This window comes from Gossypium raimondii, chromosome 10, assembly GCF_025698545.1.
Source record: "Gossypium raimondii isolate GPD5lz chromosome 10, ASM2569854v1, whole genome shotgun sequence".
Lineage (NCBI taxonomy): Eukaryota > Viridiplantae > Streptophyta > Magnoliopsida > Malvales > Malvaceae > Gossypium > Gossypium raimondii.
The window spans coordinates 58,579,605-58,603,102 of NC_068574.1; the positions used below are offsets into that span (position 1 = coordinate 58,579,605).

Below are 23,498 nucleotides of genomic sequence, written 5' to 3' on the forward strand. Positions count from 1 at the left end.
AGCCCAATTAAAAACAATCGGTTGCTCCCAAGGCCGTCTCTTTTTGCAGATACCAAACCCTAACTCTTTCCCACCCAAAATCCCAAACCCATCCCTCTTCCCACCGGGTGCTTCCATTCTCGTCGTCGATTGCTTCCCTTCACGCTGCTTTCTTCATCGTCTACATCAATTGCTTGCTTCACCTTTCATCAGTGGCTCGCTATTTTTTTTTCAAAGGTCGGTTAAAGACTTCAAATTTGGATTAATTGTTTACTCTGTATTTAAATTTTGAGTTTTTTTGTGTATTTGGCAGTAGGCGTATGAGGCTTCAAAATTTACCTTTTTTTTTCAGTTGAATTGTGATTGTTTAACCTGATGCACTGCTGTTGGTGTTAAAATTGATTTTTTTTTTACCTTAAAAAAAATCATTGTACAGGAAAAGAAGGAATTAAAAAAATTTAAGTCTAATTGTGCTGGGAATAAATGTAATCAATAACTTAGGTCTTTAAACAGAATTTAAAAAAAAAAAAACCCCTCTTTCGTCACTGGCTGGTAGCAAATTTTGTCATGTTTATGTTACTATTATTTATTTGTAGTTGATTAATTTTTTTTGGATTTTTTTCTGCTTTTAATTTGAACTAATGAATTTGGTTGTTATTAGTTTCTCGATGGAATTAGGGTTTTAGGGTTAAATTTAGACTGCAGTCTTTTCCATTTATTTTGCTGGCTATTTTGATTTTGTAGCATTGCACCATATTCTTAAGTTGCTTCATCCGCAACTTAGGTTGTAACCGTGAAGTTCTGGTGGTTGCTTGCTTTACCTTACCTTAAAAATGTCATCATTAAGGAATGCTATCAGCAAACGTGCTCACAAGGAACGAGCTCAACCGTGAGTCTCAGCTCTCTCTCTTTTTTTTTCCCATTTATTATAGCTATGCATTCTACATAGCTTTTCCTTTATTGTGCATTTGCTTTCGTGTTGTTCAATACTTGGTTATATTTTAGGTCATCGAGGAAAAAATTTGGGCTTCTTGAGAAACACAAGGATTATGTTGTCCGTGCAAAAGCATTCCACAAGAAGGAAGAAACGTTACGGGCAAGTTTATTTGTTTAGTGCATTCAATTTCTTGTTGTTTATATTATAGTATGTGCTCACTAATTTCTTCCACTTTTTTTGTGCTCTTTTTGTTGATTTGCTCTACAGAAACTCAAGGAGAAAGCTGCATTTAGAAACCCAGATGAATTTTACTTTCAGATGATAAAAACAAGAACTGTGGATGGAGTTCATAAACCTGAGTAAAATACAGCTTTCTTGTTTATATTGTTTTCTATTCAGGCTTGCAAATCTAGAAAGCTTATTTGGTCTTCTTTTCTTATTTTCCGAATTCTTTATTTGTATAGGAGTCAGGCTAACAAATACACTCAAGAAGAACTCATGCTAATGAAGACTCAAGACATAGGATATATACTACAGAAATTGCAAAGTGAAAGGAAGGTACCAATGAATGATTTTTGGTTTATGAAGGGGTATATGATATTTCCTACATGGTCATGGTGATGAAAACTATGTGCAACTAATCATCGCTACTATTTTATTCTGCTGCAGAAAATTGAGAAGCTAACTGCAGTGTTGCATTCTGTTGATAATCATCGATCTAACAGACATATTTACTATGCCGAGGATAGGTTTGATTTCTTAATATCAGTATATCACCCTTTTTTTTTTAATTCATTGTCTCTGGTTGTTAGCTAGAAACAGAAATTGTGAGCTGTTGTTGTACAAGACTAGTATAGGGTGATAACCTTTCAAGTAAAAAAGTGATTTACCTTTAGTTTGCCATCTTTGAAATTCAACCGAAAAGTACCTACTTATCTTTAATTGTTCTACCACATCCTTTAAATAATATCCATCATGACATTTGATTTTTTAAGCTCTTTGGAAGTTTTAGTAACATTTATCATATTAATTTGTGATACTTCTACAGTGTCAGAAATGCATCCATGATTGGCCAAAAGAGAAAAGCAAAAAAGAAATATAGTTGAAATTGCTTGCTTTTGTTTTCATTGATTAGAACAAATACTCTGATTTTGCATCCGTGGTTGCTTTCATTGGGATGGTTGTTGGACCGGTAAAATTAGTTGAAATATAGTTCTTGAGCCCTAAGATATAGAACAGTTTAGCGGTATATGTTCTCATTATCTTCACAAACTGGAAAAAAAAGGAGACCTTTTGATGAATCAAAGTAAATTTTATACTTATTGATATTATATATTGTTTTGAAATATAAGAAATATGTATTCATATATATTCTTCTTTACAGGGAAGAAGCTAGAGAATTACAGTCACAAACTTCAGAAAGCAGAGTTACTCCCCCTTCTGGTGATATCCCTGATCATATTAAAAGGTTAGTTAATTGACAATATTTTACATGGTGTGTTTGATAAATAACTGGAATGGCCATTGACAATATGTTCACTGCCATAAGTAGTCTTCATCTTGACCATGATTTCCCATCTTTACACATTTTTGACCTTTCACATGTAGGAAGACAGCTGCTTCTTACAGGGAATTAGAAGCCAGGTATAGTAGAGTGAATCAGCTGGAGAAGCTATATATGGAAATGTCACTGAAGAAGGAACTACAGGTACGGATAATATTTTAGGGTTTAATTGCATCAGACGTCCTCAAACTATAGTTCAGAGTCTAAACTATTATCCAAATCCAAACTTCAAAACATAGTAACTGAGCCCTTATGGTATCATTATTGTATTAATCAAGTCCTTCTGTCAACCTAACCATCAGCATAGGCATTAAATGTTAGCTTTGATTTTGATGTTGAGCATGTTTAAAACACGAAAAACAAATTTTAAATACATATCTACTTATTGGATAGATAGTTTGGGTTTCAAGTGTTGAAAAAATGGAACTCACTTTAGATTCATGCTGTTCATACGATAGGTATACATGTATTTAAAATTCGAGCATGTGTTTTAAATATGATTTATGTCAAATCTAAACTTGTGTTATGTCTAAGCTGACGTTAGACTGATGGAAGGGCATGATTGATATGATATGGATGCTTTGATGACTCAATTAAATCGTTTCGAAAGCTTATGAACCAATTTAAAGTCTAGATTATAGTCCAGGAACATCAAGTGCAATCAATCGAATGTTTTAAGACAATTTCAATATAATGTGGACAATGCATTTAAATTTTAGAATCGATTTCATGGTACAGAAAAAGGGTCGGAAGCGGAAACTCCGTGAAGACGAGTTAGTATGTCCAACCTCCAAGCCAGTGTATAAATGGAGATCAGAAAGAAAGAGGTGACAAAGATGGTTGTGTTGGTGAAGAAGGCAATTTGGCTTTTGCAGCTTTCCCCATGTTGTGAGAGAGATCTAAGCCATAAATATTGAAAGTTTTGCATTGTTATGATTTTCAGGGGCATGGGACCAATTATATATGATATGAGAATTATTATTACTTAAATGAGTTTTATTTATTTATTATTATGTCTGAACTCTATTGAATTCAATTTAATCCTAAATATTTGACAATATAAAGTATCCAAATACTTTTGGCAATTTGTTTTAAAGATCCGAACTTAAGTATAAAGTGAACCCAGTCGATTGGTCTTCCCTGACAAGTTCCATTATGTCGACGGCAAACCTTGGTTCCACTTCACTGGCGAACCTGCTGGAACCTGGGTACCTTAGCCTTGCTTGCTTGGGTCCTGACGACCAGTTTCCTCCGTCCCAGACTTCAGGCATGGGGGGCTGGTTGTATGGTGGAGTTTAGTGTTTGCTTTTCATAGGCTTGGGTTAGGCCTATTTGGTCCCGTATCTTACATGTTTGGGCTTATGGGCCTTTTCTATGTACTTTTGATTGTTTAACGAAGTTTAATTGCTTTCAAAAATAACTTATCAAGTATGCAATTGATTTTTGGTAGGTTCAAATATGTCTTATTCTTAAATTTTTATATGTAAAATAATGTAATGAATATAGTAAAGCATGCTATTTAATTTTACAATCCTTTTAATAATTTGATAATTGTTTTAAATTAAATATGTTAAAATGTTTAGCGTGGGTTGTACAATGTTATAAAAAATAGATAGAAGATCAAATTACTCGGATTATTTAGATTATCAGTTTAAAAATAATTAAATAAATACATAAAAATTCATAAAATAAAAAAATTATAAATTGATTTAATTGTAGATTTTTTGTTCTGATTATTACCTTTTTACAAGTTGCAATCGTTCACTTAGAAATTGATCCCTTTGTTTGAAACCGTTATATCGATTGGTTTTTATTCTAACCGACCAACAAAGTGCACATTTCTACTACTTTTCTGATGATATGATGTGCTTAAACAAAACCTTGTTTCTTTAGTTGCAGGTATCTAAGTGTTGTGCGGATGAACTTCAGAAAGGCTTAAGTCCGACAAAGTGCTTGATGTTCTCCAAGAAAATAGAATAAATATGAGGGGTTTTTTTTTTCCCTATTTTTTACAAATAATTTTCAGTGTAATTTGTAAAATATTTTATTTTTTCCTTTGCATCATAAGCCACTATATTGTGATCAAGTCAGACTGTTGGTGTTTTTGTATCGAGAGAGAGATCAGAACAAAAAAACTTAGCAATGAAATAAAACTGCTTGTATATTTCCTATTGATTTTCATTCCAAAAATTACAATATATAGGTGAAGTGGTTACAAATAATCAACTAATCCTACCAAGTCATCTTGAAAAAGTAAAGATAAAACTTATACACAAACTGACTGGAAGAAATCAGTACCTAAAATCATCATTTCAATGCTAACTCTGTTTGTTTTTAGCAAGTTAACTTTAACAAATAGGCTAAATAAAATCATCATTCCAGCACATGCAAACCTTGCTCTCACTTCATTTGAGGGTTCGCCAAAACCTTTATAAGTTCGCACTTTGATGAACTTGCAATTTGGGTTGAGCTCGCAGCTTTCAATGAGCTCGTAGTTGTACTTGAGCTTGCGGTAATGTTTGAGCTCGCAGTTTTGAATGAGCTTGAAGCTTCCAATGAACTTGCAACTTTTTGAACTGAGTTTTCTATCGCATGAATAGCCACTTCGCAAGATAAACTATTTTTAAATTTTGGATTTGCATCTTATTGTACCAGTCATGTTATTGAATATGTTAGTCAATGGTTGTTCATGTGAACTTTATATTCTTGAAAGTTAATATTTTCTCTATTAAAAAAGTTAGACATGAGTACATTCAAGAACTCCTTAATTTGCATGGTGGGAACAATATGCTTGTTACGTAAATTCAAGTCTAAGAAATCTTTTTTTTCTTTTTTCAAATTTTTGACAGTAAAAATATCATAGAAGCTCTTGTATTAGGAGTCCAATTGCAAGTTACAAGATGTAACTAAACTATTCAAAATTTTTTATTAAAGTCATTAGACTGTTAAAATCATTGTTGTATGTCTCTCTCTGTTTGCACCACTTATACCAATTGAAATGTCTCCTTCTTTTTCTCTTGAACAACATGAATTTGCAAGCCAAATTTTAAAAAGATTTCTTCTTTGATCTCTGAAACCGTCAGATTAACTGGAACCTAAAATATATTGTTCTACTCGCCAATGGATTCTGTTCTACTGTACTGATGATTGAATAATTTCAATGTTTTATATTAGGATATGTTGACATCAATAGCTTTTCAAACAAGAATAAAATAGTTGGCTTTTGACTTTATGAATTTATACATGACTAAGCCTCATTCCAAGTGTTTTGATATGTTTGTTTTCTCTTGAAATATACTATTGATCTACAATAATATAAACACTAAGGAGTTTAGAAATTACATTTAAGCTCTTATTATTTCACTCATCGCTTGTTTTGACATTAAAATAATTATTGTATACAAGTCAACAATTATATTATAATGGAGAAGGGAGAAAAGGTTTACAAATACAGGAATGAACCCTAAACTTTATGCTAATCAACTTGAAATCCATAAAAATTTACCACAAAAATAAATATCAAACACTGACCAGTATCCAATTATTTGCAGTAGAGAGAATAGTCAAACAATCAAGCAATGAAGAAACAACACCCCCTAAAACAACTTGGACTATGAGATCCAAAGCATACTACATCAATGACCCTTCATTTTCCTTTCCCTATTTTCTTCTTTGATAATCACTAACCCATTTGTCAAGATTGAAGATTCTCAATTGATTTTTAAGGAAATCATCATGAGTTTCTTTATTTATTTAGGACATATTGTATTTTGGATTTTTTTTTAAGCATGAACTAATTTTTAAATACTTAGGGACATAAACCCTATAATAGATCATGTCGTTTGATTTTTATTTTTAAAATAAATACTTAGTTTCTTATTCTCAATTATGTGTGCTTAATTCTTAGTTTAATATTTCTAAACTATTAATCCATGTTTGATGTGCTTAAATCGGAAGTTGAATAAACCTGTTTAGAAGTAGATCTTACGTAATTGAGTGAAATTACATGCAATCCTAGAAATAAGACAATATAAATCTCTTGAATTAGAGTAAAATCTAATAGGAGAATTCATAACAAGAGTTAATGCCATAATAGGGTTTTAATTAGAAAAAAATTCAATTAATCAACTTAAAGTCAATTACTTTTATGCTTGAAAGAAATATTTGCATAATTTAGGGATTTCAACGGATTAAGTTACTAAATAATGATATTGCATAATTTAGATTAATAGTAACAAATGAAATCTAGGTAGATTCTTTCCGATGTTTTGTTTCGCTTCTTGGTTGTCAATTGTTTATTTTCCTGATTAGATTTTTTTTTGTCATGTTCGTTAGTAATTAAATTAGTTGTTTTTAGTTTTTAATCAATCACTCGAATTATTTGATTAAATAATAGAAAGACGGTAATTACTAGTACTTGTAGTTTTCGTGAGAACGATATATCTGCTTACCGTAACTATACTATTAATTGATAGGTGCAATTGCCTTAGTAAAATTTTTAGTTAGTTCATGACGCATCAGGAGCATCAAACAACAAGGATGCAAATATGTTTTCGTGGATTTATACACGAAACCTTGAACATCTTTGCCACATGCTTTACAAGTTTTGCCTCGTTTCCCTTTCTCTTTGAGCTTGAAGTTGTTGTCTTTGAAGAATGAATGGGTGGCGATAGGCTTGGCCACCCCACAATTTTCGTGAAGGTGAAAGTCGAGCCTAGTTCTTTGTGTAACACCTCCGAACCCGGCCTAGATGATTTAGTCAAATCTGGAGTTGTTACGTATAATGATTGAAAATTTGGTTTTCGTGTATCTTGAAAATCGTCGCAAACTCTTAAAATCTCGGACTATTCGAAAATATATCTTATCTAAATATTTTATTGAAAACAATGTTTGTTTATATTTTCTAAAACTTATGATTTTGCAATGAAAACACTTAGAAAGTTGTAATATTTTTGAAAACACGGTTTGTTATTTGAAGCCTGTTATTTTTGCAGAAAACAATCATTGTCGATAAAACGTTTAAATAATACGGAAAACAAAAAATAAAGTCCAAAACCCAAAATAGTCCAAATTTTACAAAACACTTAAATCTCAAATTAAAAGTACTTAAAATGAACACAAAACTTTAATAACCAAGCTCCCGTCACACCGACTCTCCTAAGCTTGAGGGTTGCCTAAAAATATCCATCAAACAGAATATGATTTTTTGAAACTCAGTGTTAACAAATAACGTAACAATTAATTTATATAAGACAGATTTTATGTAACATCCCGAAATAGGGCCTAGTCGGAACAGTGGTTTTGGGACCACAAATCCGACGAGGAAAAAATTTATTTATTTTTATATTTTTATGGTATACAATTTCACAGAATGATTTTGTAAAAATTTCGTTCAAAAATTTCGACGTTTGGCCACTCAATTTAGCCAAAAGAATTAAATTGTAAAAGTGCAAAAGTTGAGTTCTACATGTTAGAGGTGTCCAATTGTTATGAAATTTTAAGTTGGAGGTCCTTAAATGGCAATTAGACCATTGGTTAAATTTTTGGGCAAAAATGGACATGGGATAAGTGAAATAGGATATTTTTAAATGAATGACTTTTTGGTAATTTGGTAATTAAAATGAATTAAAAAGACAAAACAAGCCAAACTCTTGTCCATCTTCAAGCTATGGCCGAATTTCACAAGGGGAAACCATGGCTAGGGTTTTTCAAGCTTACAAGCTCGATTATCAAGATAAACAAAATCCAGAGTTAGACCAGGGAAAGAAAAAGGTTGAGGACTAAGTTGCTAGATTTGATCGTAGTTTGTATCGAGTATCGCCAAGCCAATTCAGGAATTGTAAGGACGTCAAAGATCGTTTCACACTATCAACAGACCATTTTGGTATTTTTGTGATTCAACAAGTTTTAAGTTATGGCATGTATAAGGACTTAGTCGTTTTGTGTGTTTGTCCTTATGATATGGATAATGAATGGCTTGTAAAAATTCGATAGTGGTTAGCTACTGAAATGACTATTTAAAAACATGTTTTGATGTTGTGTATGCCTAAATGATAGTTAATACAAAGAAATTATAAAAGAGTAAAAATTTGCAACGGAATAGTTTTAATTTGGACAGCAGCATTGATGTGATTTTGAAAAATTACCAAAATTAGTATAAATGAAATTAGAGAGTGGATGAGGTATAGAATTAAATCTTATTGAGTCTATTTTCATATGAATGAAACATTGTAGGAAAAAGAATTTTATATTATGAGATATTTGAATTTTATTAAGATAGGGTTAGAATAGTTCTTGAAGTCCCTTTTCTGAATTTAGAAATTCATTAAAATTGTACAGAAATAATTATGAGTTATAATTTATATGTATAGATTCCTTAGTGAGTCTATTTCAGTAGAAATAAGCAGAAGTACCATATGAAGCCTATACAATGAGATAATTTATTTTTAATGAACAGAGGGCAGAACCATCAAATAGTGAAATAGGGAAGAATTTAACGAATAAACTGTACTATTTGGCTAACCCAAAAATTATGGAAATTTTATGATAAGAAGATATATGAGTCTAGCATCAGGAAAAATTTACGGACCTAAATTTTGAGTTTCGTAACTTGAGTTATAATTAAATTAGTGATGGTCGAACAGGTGGACAGTTTTATTGTGTATAGTGAAATAAATTATTTTGATTTGTTTAAGTATTTGAAAAAATTTTAATGTTCCCAGTTTGGACCCGAACCATTTCTGTTGTATGTTTTCAGGTCTCGAGGGTTCTTTTTAGGGACATATTGATTGAGCATGAGCAAATTAATTTTAAAAACAAATTTTATACTCCGAACTAGTAAGTTAAGTCAGGTAACGTCTCGTGCTCGACTCCGACAACGGTCTCGGGTAAGAGGTGTTACATTTTAGAGAAACAAAATCATATTAGAGTAGAACAGATAATGCATGCTTTCCTACCCCCATCCGCTATACACTATCTCCGACCATCTCAACACACCATATGGGGTATGAAACACTCATCCTACCCTACACACCACTTAGTGTCATTAAGACACTTTTTAGAATATTTGTAGTTGTGCTACCAGTATAATAGGCAAGATATCGCCTCTCACAAAAACACTTCCTTCACATAATATAACCCGTCCCCAATGTAGATATAATCATAACAGAAATCATACATGCTACATTTATAAACGCATGCCATAACAGATAGCCTATTACAAGATTAAGTTATCATATGTTATCATAAATACACATGCATATAATAGAAGTATACTAATAAATGACCCTATTCTATGTTTTATAGATTATTTGATCACATACTGATCCCACAGAAGACCTACGATCGTTCAGAATGATGTGTACACGGCCTATCATACAACCGTGTGGCATCGATAGTGTTGTTATTTTCTCGTCCACAACTTATCTCAACTAACCCCTTAATCTTTATATTCTTTTCTCTTCCTTTTTTATTTAGTGTTCAATTACAACCCAAACTCCACAAGCTGAACATCCCACAAAGTCATTAACAAAAACAAAATAACCCCACTTGCCCCCACAAAAAATTGAACCAAAGACTCTAACACAAGCAAGGCCCTTAACCATTGAAGCAGGTATTTATCACATAACAAAATTTCACAAATTACAAATAAAAACTTTGGGGCGTTACACTTTGCATCTGTGGCACTAATATAGTGTTCTGGAATAGCTTACCTCAAGCTTGACCAGGGGCGAAGCTAAAAACAGAATTTAGAAGGGTTGAAATGAAATTTTAATTTTTAACAGTCTATATCTTTATAACTTTTAAAGGATTAAATAAAATTTTTATAATTTTAGAGGGGACAAAGTGCAAATTTACTTTTACTAATATAAAATTTAAAATTTTTTTAAAGGGCCTAAATAGCCATTTTCCATTTTAGAGGAGTCAAAGCCCCTACCAGCCCCCTTTAGATTCATCTTTGAGGTTGACTCAAAATTCAGCTCAAGCTAAATTAGAATTAATTTCTAAAATTAAACATAAAGATTGAACCATAACAAACTCAAACTCGTTTGACTAGACTTGTTCTAAGTTCTGAAACTATATATTCAAACATTAAGACAAAAAATCAAGTCAGCCAATAGCTAAGTTGCTTAAGTCTTGACTCAATAATAATTGTGTCGAACATGTGTTCTTTTAGCTCAAACCCAAATAGCTTACTAGCATAAATATCTCATTTACACCCTAAGCATACTCATTTCGAACATAAATTTGTATCTAATAATCACCCTAAACACACACATACATACAATCAAATATCATATATTACTAACTTTTCTACAAAATTATATGTTTGATGCCCAGTCCCAGAGAAACGAAATTTCATAAGCTTATGCTTTACTCATTGCTCCAGAAATGGCAGTTCTTCAAGGGCATTGACCCAAGAACTAGAAAGAAGCAACAAATCTTGTTATCCATCAGCTATCATATATATGACTTTGGAAATAGAAAATTATATTTTCCATTTTTGTTCAGAAAGAAATGAAAGGGAACTTAACTTTGTTTAGACGTTGGAAATTTAAAGAACAATAGTGAATGGTGGCTCCACAATTGGGACCCTACTCAGAAGTATCCTTCATTTTTTTTTTCTACATGAAATTAATGTGAAGTGTAGAAAGTGGTGGCAAATTGCACCAATTAGTTGCTTAACAAACGTTCAGCATTGAATAACCATAATTTCCTATGGATAAATCCATTTCTAACGTTTGATGTATATCGTCTAGCTTATTCAATGGGGCAATGACTTTCTTTATGGGGGATTCATCCAAAAATCACCCCAAAGAACCCTTGTTACGAAAATTAAAATAGATTTAAGGAGAGAGGGATCTATTTACAACCGTATAAAAACACCCTTTCTTATATTTTTATATTATTTTAAAGATTAAATTCAAAAAAAAAATAGGGGAGAGAAATTGAATTATAAATTTTTGAGAGATGATAATATAATTTTATCATCTATTAATTTATGATTACATTATTTTTTAAGGGACTTAATAGATTTTTTTTTATTTTAAGAGGTAAAGTACAATTTAACTATATATTAATTTGTAATTTAACTATATATTTTTATATGATTTATAATTTTATCATTGGGGACTTAATAGAATACTCCCTTAAATTCGCCCCTGCTAAGTTCTGGATGTAAGTAATTTTTGAAGGACCTAAAATGGTATGCATGTAAATGGATCTATCCCTCAAATATAAAACTGCACAGCTTAGTCGTTATTGGGGGCAATATGACTATTTACGACGCTTCCATTACGTTCACAATCTTGATGTTGATTGATGTCAGTCGAAAAAAAAACATAGTATGTGTTAGTACGAATCTCTGATAAAAAAATCTCGAACACACGAACGGAATTCAAACAGAAAATGATGAAATAGGACAAGACTTTAAGGCGTGTATCAAGTCACTATTTTTAAGGTTATATTTTCCTCCACTTATTTTTGGTGTACAAATGACTTCCAAGCAAATTAACCTCGAGGATATAATGAAGCCAATGACTATTTGCGTTTTATACTGACGAGAATAGCCCACTACATACTAAGCAATGTGCGACAAGAAACTCAATTTCTATAAAGGATTGATGCAGTAATATTTTATAAAATAATCTAATAATATTAAAAAAATGAAGGAAGGAAAGAAAAAATATTAAAATTTGTTGGTTTTTCCAAATGAAATCTCATTCTTATTTATAGAAATTTTCATGTCTCTTCATAAAGACATCTTTCATCAATAGGTGTCTTTCTAAATAATAATGTCTTTAAAATAAACACATAATTATTCATTTAATATTATAATTATTTAAATATTATAACTATTTAAATAGTTATAATTCTTTTTAAAAATCAAATAATATAACTTTTAATTAATTATACATTTTTATTTATAGTTATTAAAACACTAAAAATATTTAAATATGTTCGTAATATGATAACTATTTAAATAGTTATAATTCTTTTTTAAAAAATCAAATAATATAACTTTTAATTAATTATACATTTTTATTTATAATTATTAAAACACTAAAAATATTTAAATACGTTCGTAATATGACTCACTTGTGACAAAAAAAAAATATTGACCATAACAACCAACCCCAAGTAGACGCCTTCAACTAAAGCAGGCACATGGAAATCATAGCCACATGACAGTAGATACAATACGATAATATCATAATTCTAAAATTATATGTTGTACTCTGGGGCTCCATAGTTGTGAACCAACCGAAACTATCCAGCGCTTACTTTGAAGTCTCCCCTTATCAGTTCATTATATATGAGGTCAATATATGCTATAAGTTAAGGAGCGGTGGCCCATTAAATGCTACCTGCATCACTTGTAAAGTCTAAACTAATTGACGGTAGATAGAATCCGATAAAAACCAACCCCAAGTAGGCGCATTTAACTAAAGCTAGCCCGTAGAAAAAATAACCACATGACAGTAGATATAATTAGAGGTGATCATGGGCCGGGCCGGCCCAGATTTAGACTAGACCTAAAAAAATTTTCGGCCCGCATCTTAAGCTTGAGCCCGGGTTCGAGTCCAGCCCGAAATATGAGCTTAAAATTTTGTCCAGACTCGACCCGAGAAAAAATTCTAAGCCCGAACCCGGCTTGGCCCTGCCTTTTTTTAATGAACACCAAAATTTTTTTTAAAAATGAAAAAATGAAAAACTATTTTAAAAATATTTTAAAATTAAAAAAATAAAAAATAAATATTTATTATATTTGAGTCGGGCCAAAAAAGTGGTGCCCGACACCCGACCCATTTTCTAAACGGGCTCTTTTTTTGTCTAAACTCATATTTTAGACTTATATTTTTATCCGAACCCTTTCATATTTCGAGTGGGCCGTCGGGTCGGATCGGGCCGGGCCGCCCAACCCATGATCACCTCTATATACAATACGATAATATCATCATTCCAAAACTATATATTGCACTCTGGTTCTTCATGATGAGCCACGCACTCTCATTTACAAATCCTTCTTATCAATCTCCAACTTGTTTTATGTTGATGGAGCCATCAAAAAAACATTTTCAAGCGTCTAGCTCTTTTTTCCTTTTGACTCTTCTCTCATTCTTCAACTTACAGGGTCTTAACTTGCTTAGTTTAGCAACCGCAAGCCCTGTAGTTAGAGGAAATGACACTGATCGACAAGCCTTACTCCAGTTCAAAGCCAAGATAACTGGTGATCAACTCAACATTATGGAGTCCTGGAATAGCTCCATTCACTTCTGTCAATGGATCGGTGTTACATGCGGTCGCAAGCATCGAAGAGTCACCAAGCTGAAACTTCGAATCCTCAAACTCTCTGGATCATTGTCACCCTACATTGGGAACTTGAGCTTCCTCAGGGAGTTGGATCTTGCAGGCAACAGCTTCCACAACCAAATTCCTCAAGAAATCGGTGGTTTAAGAAGACTGGAAGCATTAGACCTCACCAATAACTCCATCAGCGGTGAAATTCCTTCTAATTTATCTGCTTGCTCTAAGCTTATAATAGTTGATATGACAAACAACCAGCTAACGGGAGAAATACCATCTTTGCTGGGTCTCTTGTCAAACCTGAAAGTATTGGGTTTTTTCCACAATCGTTTGATTGGGAGTATCCCACCTTCGTTGGGGAACTTGTCATCCTTGGTGAAACTTGGTTTGCAGAATAATGCATTGAGTGGTACTATACCTGAAGCTTTTGGACAACTGAGAAATCTTTCACTTTTCTCCATATCCGGAAATGCGATTTCTGGTATTGTTCCTGTCGCAATGTTCAATCTCTCCAATATTAGAGGCTTTGATATTGGTGTAAACAAGATTGAAGGTACTTTTCGTTCTGATTTAGAAATCAATATGCCTCATCTTGAGTACTTTTCTGTGGGGGAAAACCAAATCTCGGGACAAATTCCAGTTTCAATATTCAATGCCACATATCTTAATGTACTTGAACTTACTGGAAACAGGTTCAACGGAAATGTGCCTTCATTAGAAAAGCTAGATAAACTGTATGACCTTGAACTAGGCCAAAATTATTTGGGACATGGGAGAGAGGGTGACTTGCACTTTCTCTGCAGTTTAGTCAATAATACCAGTCTAGAATTTTTATATATAGGTGGTAATAATTTTGGCGGGGAATTTCCTGAATGCATTAGTAATTTTTCTAAAACTCTTTTACAATTAGGAATATATGATAACAAAATATCGGGAAGAATCCCGGAGGGGATTGAAAATCTCATCAATTTGGAGCTGCTTGTGGTAGTCAAAAATCAATTATCAGGTCCCATTCCCTTTAATATTGGGAGGCTTCAAAAGCTAAAAATATTTTTAGCTTATATGAATTTTCTCTCTAGGACTATTCCCCACTCTATTGGAAATTTGACAGAGTTAATCCAACTTGGTTTAAATTTTAACAATCTTCAGGGCAGCATTCCTTCAGGTCTAGGTAATTGCAAAAAATTGCTTCAAATGGATCTTTCTAGTAACAATCTTAGTGGACCAATACCCCCTGAAGTACTTGGACTTCCATCCTTGTCCATTGTACTAAATTTATCGTCAAACGACTTGACTGGTGAACTTTCTGTTGAAGTAGAAAAACTAAAAAATCTAGGTGAATTGGATGTTTCTCAAAATAGATTATCTGGTTTGCTTCCAAAAAACCTAGGTAGTTGTGTAAGTCTAGAGAAGTTGTTCTTGGAAGGAAATTTGTTTGAAGGACCCATTCCATCATCTTTGAGTTCATTGAGAGGTCTTGAGGCATTGGACTTATCTGACAATAATCTTTCCGGTGGGATTCCGGAATTTCTTGTGCGATTTGGGGCATTAAAGTATCTAAATCTCTCTTTCAATGATTTGGAGGGACTAATACCAAGTGAAGGAGTATTTAAGAATGCAAGTGCTACATTTGTTGAGGGAAATAGTAAGCTTTGTGGAGGCATCCCTGAGTTACACTTGTCAAGATGTAACTCCAAAACATCAGCAAACACATCCCTTAAATTGAAGATCACAATAATTGTTGTGATTTTAGGAGTGACTTTAGTATTCTCTATTTTCCTCATCATCTGGTTTAGAAAGAAAAAAGAGCAGAAGCCAACGACAACTCATGTAGAAAATTCTCTTTTACAGTTATCATACCACAGCATCCTAAGGGCTACTAACGGATTCTCCCCTCAGAATTTGGTTGGTTCGGGAAGTTTCGGATCTGTATACAAGGGAATTCTTGAAGCGAATGGAGCAGTTATTGCAGTAAAGGTGTTTAATCTTCTGAATCATAGAGCTTCCAGGAGTTTCTTGGTTGAATGCGAGGCTTTGAAGAACATTCGACATCGTAATCTTGTCAAGGTATTAACAGCCATTTCAGGTATCGATTATCAAGACAATGATTTTAAAGCCTTGGTTTATGAGTTCATGGAAAATGGAAGCTTGGAGGATTGGCTACATCCATCTGTTGGCATGAATAAATCAGAGACGATGAGAAACCTAAACTTCTTTCAAAGACTTAATGTGGCCATAGATGTTGCTCATGCACTTGAATATCTGCACCATCGTTGTGAGACGCCAATCATTCATTGTGACCTCAAGCCAAGCAATGTTTTACTCGATGGGGAAATGGTTGGTCATATAAGTGACTTCGGCTTAGCAAAAATCCTTTCTGGAGAATGGCCAAACTATTCTACTAATGAATCAAGCTCCCTTGGAGTAAGAGGAACAATCGGCTATGCTCCACTTGGTATGTTCACTTTTTTCATTTCTTTCATTATTTAAAAGAAAAAAAATATTTAAGAGCAGTCTTGTTGTATATTTAGAGGTTATCCACTACAATTATTTATATATGTATTTTGTGACGAATTAATTATAGAATATGGCATGGGAAGCGAGTTGTCAACCAATGGCGATGTGTATAGCTATGGCATCCTCTTGTTAGAGATGTTAACAGGGAAAAGGCCAACGAATGAAAGGTTCAAAGAAGGTTTAAGTCTTCATAACTTTGTCAAAGCAGCTTTGCCCGATCGAGTGGTTGAAATTATAGATCCCATTCTTCTTCAAGAAAGTGTTAGAGGAGGAACAGCGGCGGACATCATTCTTAATGAAAACAACTTGGGAAATGACATACATCTTCAGTGCTTGAATTCAATATTCGAAATAGGACTTACTTGTTCTACCGAATCACCGAGTGAGAGGATGGACATGAGTAATGTTATTACCAAGCTTTGTTCGATTAGAGACAAGCTTCTTCATCCAACTCGGTTACGTCGTGGTGTTTGAACTTTGTATGCTACTCAATCAGCAGGTAATAATGGCTTCTTATCTTAATAAAATACTCATTTGTTTTATTAATTAAGCTTTTTTTGATAAAGTGGAAAGATGGAAAGTATATAATTTTTTTCATAGGTCTGTTCGGTTCAAAACATTTAAAAAGTGAATAATTTTAAATTAACAAACACATCTCTATCAATTTTTTTTACCAATTACACTTTCTTTTTTTTTTCTCTCTTTTCCACTCAAAGCCCACCACATTCCTACTATGTACTTAAATAAATCCTTGTTTCTTTAGTTGCAGGCATCTAAGGTGTTGTGTGGATCAACATCAAAGCGGCTCAAGTCTGACAACTTGCTTGATGTTCTCCAAGAAAATAGAAGAAAAATGGAGTTCTTTTTCCTGTTTTCTACCAATAATTTTCAGTGTAATTTGTATAATACTTCGTTTTTGTCTTTGCATCATAAGCTACTAGATTGATTTTCACTTTGCATCTTATTGTATCAGTCATGGTATTGAATACGTTAGTCAATCGCTATTCATGGGAACTTTATATTTCTGAAATTGATAATCTTTTCTATATTAAAATATTAGAATTGAATACATTCAAGAAATTTTTAATTTGCATTTTGTCTATTCTACTCAAAAATGAGTAAATTAATCTTTATATATTATAACAAATTAGTCTTTTATTAAAAATTTATTCATTTTATTGTTAAAACTGATTTTTATGTGTTGAAGTTATTCGATTATCCTATCGTCCTTTAATTTAATATATAGAAATTAATTTGCTCAATATTTTAAGACATTACAATGCAATTTCTTTCCAACAACAGGAATTTGTCGCAGTCTTTCAGCATCAACAAAACTAGATTTCCTAGTAATAATTTCCATCTTCTAAGTTGGGATGCGTTGACATATTTTCAGACAAGAGCAGACTAGTTAGCTTCTGATTTTCAGAATTTATATATGATTAACCCTCGTTCCAAATGTCTTGTTATGCCAGTTTTCTCTTGAAATATACTATCGTCTACAATAATCTAAAGAGAAGAAAGCTACTATGGCTTCATTTGAACTAAAAAGCTATGATGGTCAGCTCAGCCAGTAGAGCGCTTATGGATTTTAACATGCGGACGTGGGTTGGGATCCCACGGTCAACGTGATTATACTTTTTTTTCTGTTTCTCCAGTACTTTTCCTAATCAAACTTTATCATATTTCGACAATTTTAATTAAAATAAAATATAAACCCAATTAAAAGCTTACGATGTTAGATAATTTTAGTTAAAATAATCAAAATACTTTCATTATAATCAAATTACTATATCATGAGTTATAATATAAATGAATCTTTTCATTGTCTTAATTTAATCTCAATTCTAATCTATTTGAGTTTTTTTCAAGTGTATTATTATTTCTTTTAGACCAAAATTTATTAATTTTATTCATTTGGTAAATTTAGGATTTTTATTTGTGAGGAGCAAGATTTATTAATTTTATTGTTAGGTCAATTTAGGTTACCATGTTTTTTAATTTTAATTTGTTCCTTCTGAAGAAAATAAATTTTCCTTTTATTATTGTTTTACTATTCGTTTCCGTTTCCTCTTCCTTTTTTATTTATTTGTCTTTTTTACAATTTTAAAAAATTTAAATTAATAAATAAACAGTAAATGAAAACAAACTTTCTTAAATAAATAAAATCATGTACCTTTGTCTTTTATCTTCAATTAATAATCACTTCATTTGAGGGTTCGCCAAAACCTTTATAAGTTCGTACTTTGATGAGCTTGCAATTTGGGTTGAGCTGGTAGCTTTCGATGAGCTCGTAGTTGTACTTGAGCTTGCAGTAATGTTTGAGCTCGCAGTATTGAATGAGCTCGAAGCTTCCAATGAACTCTGCAACTTTTTGAACTGAATTTTCCATTGCATGAATGGCCACTTCCCAAGATAAATTATTTTTGAATTTTGACTTTGCATCTTATTGTACCAGTCATGTTATTGAATATGTTAGTCAATATATGGTTGTTCATGTGAACTTTATATTTTTGAAAGTTAATATTTTCTCTATTAAAAAAGTTAGACATGAGTACATTCAAGAAATCCTTAATTTGCATGGTGGGAACAATATACTTATTACGTAAATTCAAAAATCTAAGAAATCTTTATTTTTTTCCAATTTTTTGACAGTAAAAATATCATAGAGGCTTTTGTATTAGGAGTTAAATTGCAAGTTATAAGATGGTAACTAAACTATTCAAAAGTTTTCATTGAAGTCATTAGACTGTTAAAATCGTTGCTGTACGGCTCTCTCTGTTTGCACCACCTATACCAATCGAAAGGTCTCTTTCTTTTTCTCTCGAACAACATGAATTTACAAGCCAAAATTTAAAAAGATTTCTTCTTCGATCTTTGAAACCGTCGGATTAACTGGGACCAATGGATTCTGATCTACTGTACTGATGATTGAATAATTTCAATGTTTTATGTTAGGATATATTGACGTCAATAGCTTTTCAAACAAGAATAAACTAGTTGGCTTTTGACGTTATGAATTTATACGTGACTAAGCCTCATTCCAAGTGTTTTGTTATGTTTGTTTTCTCTTGAAATATACTATTGATCTACAATAATATAAACACAAGAAAGCTATGATGGAGCACTAAGAAGTTTAGAGATTACATTTAAGTTCTTATCATTCCACTCATTGCTTGTTTTGACATTAAAATAATTTTTGTATACAAGTCAACAATTATATTATAACGGGGAAGGGAGAACGGGTTTACAAGCACAGGAACTAATCAACTTGAAATCCATAAAAATTTACCACAAAAATAAAAATCAAACACTGACCAGCATCCAATTATTTGCAATAGAGAGAATAGTCTAACAATCAAGCAATAATGAAGAAACAACACCCCCTAAAACAGCTTGGACTATGAGATCCAAAGCATGCTACATCAATGACCCTTCATTTTCCTTTCTCCCATTTGAACTTTCGCTATTTTCTTCTTTGATAATCACTAATCCATTTGTCAAGATTGAAGATTCTCAATTGATTTCTAGGGAAATCATCATGAGTTTCTTTATTTCTTTCGGATATACTGTATCTTGGACTTTTTTAAGTATGAACTAATTTTCTAAATACCTAGGGACATGAACCCTATAATAGATTATGTCGTCTGATTTTTATTTTTCGAAATAAATACTTATTTTATTATTCTCAATTATGTGTGCTTAATTCTTAGTTTAGTATTTCTAAACTATTAATCCATGTTTGATGTGCTTAAATCGGAAGTTGAATAAACCCTGTTTGCGCGTAGATCTTACGTAATTGAGTGGAGTTGCATGCAATCCTAGAAATAAGACAATATAAATCTACTGAATTAGAGTAAAATCTAATAGAAGAATCCATAACACGAGTTAATGCAATAATAGGGGTTTTAGTTAGAAAAAAAATTCAATTAATCAACTTAAAGTCAATTGCTTTTATGCTTGAAAGAAATATTTGTATAATTTAGAGATTTCAACGGATTAAGTTACTAAGTAAAGAAATTGCATAATTTAGATTGATATATAGTAACAAATGAAATCTAGGTGGATTCTTTCCTATGTTTTGTTTCGCTTCTTGGTTGTTAATTGTTTATTTTCCGATTAGTTTTTTTTTGTCATGTTCGTTAGTAATTAAATTAGTTATTTTTAGTTTTTAATCAATCACTTGAATTATTTGATTAAATAATAGAAAGACGGTAATTACTAGTACTTGTGGTCTTCGTGGGAACGATATATTTGCTCACCGTAACTATACTATTAATTGATATAGGTGCACTTGCCTTAGTAAAATTTTTAGTTAGTTCACGACGCATCAAGAGCATCAAATAACAAGGATGCAAATATGTTTCCGTGGATTTATACACAAAACCTTAAACATCTTTGCCACATGCTTTACAAGTTTTGCCTCGTTTCCCTTTCTCTTTGAGCTTGAAGTTGCTGTTTTTGAAGAATGAATGGGTGGCGATAGGCTTGGCCACCCCACAATTTTCATGAAGATGAAAGTCACAATTCTTGTTATTGCATTGATAACATGAACCAAGCCTAGTTCTTTGTGTAACACCTCCGAACCCGGCCTAGACGTTATGGCCAAATCTGGAGTTGTTACGTATAATGATTGAAAATTTGGTTTTCATGTATCTTGAAAATCGTCGCAAACTCTTAAAATCTCGGATTATTCGAAAATATATCTTATCTAAATATTTTATTGAAAACAATGTTTGTTTATATTTTCTAAACCTTATGATTTTGCAACTGAAACACTTAGAAAGTAGTTTTTTTTTTTAAACACGGTTTGTTATTTGAAGCCCATTTTTTTGCAGAAAACAATCATTGTCAATAAAATGTTTAAATAATATTATATGGAAAACGGAAAATAAATTCCAAAACTCAAAATAGTCCAAAATTTGCAAAACACTTTAAATCTCAAATTAAAAGTATTTAAAATGAACTCAAAACTTTAATAAACCGAGCTCCCGTCACACCGACTCTCCTAAGCTTGAGGATTACCTGAAAATATCCATAAAACAGAATATGAGTTTTCGAAACTCAATGTTAACAAATAACGTAACAATTAATTTATATAAGATAGATTTTACAGAAACAAAATCATATCAGAGCAGAATAGATACAGGCATGCTTTCCTACCCCCATCCGCTATACACTATCTCCGACCATCCCAACACACCATATGGGATATGAAACACCCATCCTACCTTACACACCACTTAGTATCATTAAGACACTTTTCAGAATATTTACAGCTGTGCTACCAGTATAATAGGCGAGATATCGCCTCTCATAAAAACACTTCCTTCACATAATATAACTCGTCCCCAATGTAGATATAATCATAACAAAAATCATGCATGCTATAGTTATACACGCATGCCATAACAGATAGCCTATTACAAGATTAACTTATCATATGTTATCACAAATACACATACATATAATAGAAGTATACTAATAAATGATCATATTCTATGTTTTATAGATTATTTGATCACATATCGATCCCACAGAAGACCCCCTAATCGTCATATTCTTTTCTCTTCCTTTTTTATTGAGTGTTCAATTACAACCCAAACTCCACAAGCTGAACATCCCACGAAATCATTAACAAAAACAAAATAACCCCACTTGCCTCCACAAAAATTTGAACCAAAAACCTCTAACACATAAACAAGGCCCTTAACCATTGAAGCTGGTATTTATCACATAACAAAATTTCACAAATTACAAATAAAAACTTTGGAGCATTACACTTTGCATCTGTGGCACTGATATAGTGTTCTGGAATAGCTTAGCTCAAGCTTGACCAACCGCGAAGCCAAAAAAAGAATTTAGAGGGGTTGAAATGAAATTTTAATTTTTAACGGTCTATATCTTTATAACTTTTAAAAGATTAAATAATATTTTTATAATTTTAGAGGGGACAAAGTGCAAATTTATCTTTACTAATATAAAATTTTAAAATTTTTTAAAGGGCCTAAATAGCAATTTTTCATTTTAGGGGAGTCGAGGCCCCTCTAAGCCCCCTTTAGATTCATCTCTGAGGTTGACTCAAAATTCGGATTGAGCTAAATTAGAATTAATTTCTAAAATTAAAAATAAAGATTGAACCATAACAAACTCGTTTGACTAGACTTGTTCTAAGTTCTGAAACTATTCAAACATTAAGACACAAAAAATCAAGTCACTCAATAGCTAAGTTGCTTGAGTTTAAGCTTGACTCAATAATAATTGTGTCGAATCTGTGTTCTTTTAGCTCAAACCCGAATAGCTTACGAGCATAAATATCTCATTTACACTCTAAGCATACTCATTTCAAACATAAATTCGTATCTAATAATCACCCTAAATACACACATACATACAATCAAATATCATATATTACTAAGTTTTCGACAAAATTAGAGCATCATATGTTTGATGGCCAGTCCCAGAGAAACGAAATTTCATAAGCTTATGCTTTACTCATTGCTCCAGAAATGGCAGTTCTTCAAGGGCATTGACCCAAGAACTAGAAAGAAGCAACAAATCTGGTTATCCATCAGCTATCATATATATGACTTTGGAAATAGAAAATTATATTTTCCATTTTTGTTCCAGAAAGAAATGAAAGGGAACTTAACTTTGTTTAGACGTTGGAAATTTAAAGAACAATAGTGAATGGTGGCTCCACAATTGGGACCCTACTCAGAGGTATCCTTCATTTTTTTTTCTACATGAAATTAATGTGAAGTGTAGAAAGTGGTGGCAAATTGCACCAATTAGTTGCTTAACAAACGTTCAGCATTGAATAACCATAATTTCCTATGGATAAATCCATTTCTAACGTTTGATGTATATCGTCTAGCTTATTCAATGGGGCAATGGCTTTCTTTATGGGGGATTCATCCAAAAATCACCCCAAAGAACCTTGTTACCAAAATTAAAATAGATTTAAGGATAGAGGGATCTATTTACAATGCAACCGTATAAAAACACCCTTTCTTATATTTTTATATGATTTTAAAGATTAAATTCAAAAATTAGGGAAGTAAACTGAATTATAAATTTTTGAGTGATGATAATATAATTTTATCATCTATTAATTTATGGTTATATTATTTTTTTAAGGGACTTAATAGAATTTTTTTCATTTTAAGGGGTAAAGTGCAATTTAACTATATATTA

At 32.0% G+C, this 23,498-nt stretch overlaps 2 protein-coding genes across 2 annotated transcripts in view; both read left to right on the forward strand.

Moving 5' to 3' along the window:
* The window catches only part of LOC105776652 (probable LRR receptor-like serine/threonine-protein kinase At3g47570), a 53,340-nt gene that overhangs the window by 20,928 nt on the left and 8,914 nt on the right, over positions 1-23,498 (forward strand). Inside the window, exon 2 of the mRNA XM_052622336.1 lies at positions 14,953-16,242. Coding sequence (XP_052478296.1) covers positions 14,953-16,242 — 1,290 coding nt within the window. The remainder of the gene's footprint in view (positions 1-14,952; positions 16,243-23,498) is intronic.
* Positions 23-3,565, forward strand: LOC105776659 (probable U3 small nucleolar RNA-associated protein 11). The gene is made up of 9 exons (XM_012599463.2): positions 23-216; positions 724-868; positions 985-1,075; positions 1,184-1,275; positions 1,381-1,474; positions 1,586-1,665; positions 2,301-2,384; positions 2,525-2,624; positions 3,219-3,565. The coding sequence occupies exons 2-9, from the start codon at positions 813-815 to the stop codon at positions 3,309-3,311; spliced, it is 690 nt and encodes a 229-aa protein (XP_012454917.1). The 5' UTR covers positions 23-216; positions 724-812; the 3' UTR covers positions 3,312-3,565.

Coding starts and splice junctions, on each gene's coding strand:
- LOC105776659 (XM_012599463.2), top strand. CDS start 813: ATGTCATCATTAAGGAATGCTATCAGCAAACGTGCTCACAAGGAACGA. Junction 869..984: donor CACAAGGAACGAGCTCAACC/GTGAGTCTCAGC, acceptor GTTATATTTTAG/GTCATCGAGGAAAAAATTTG. Junction 2,385..2,524: donor ATCCCTGATCATATTAAAAG/GTTAGTTAATTG, acceptor TTTCACATGTAG/GAAGACAGCTGCTTCTTACA.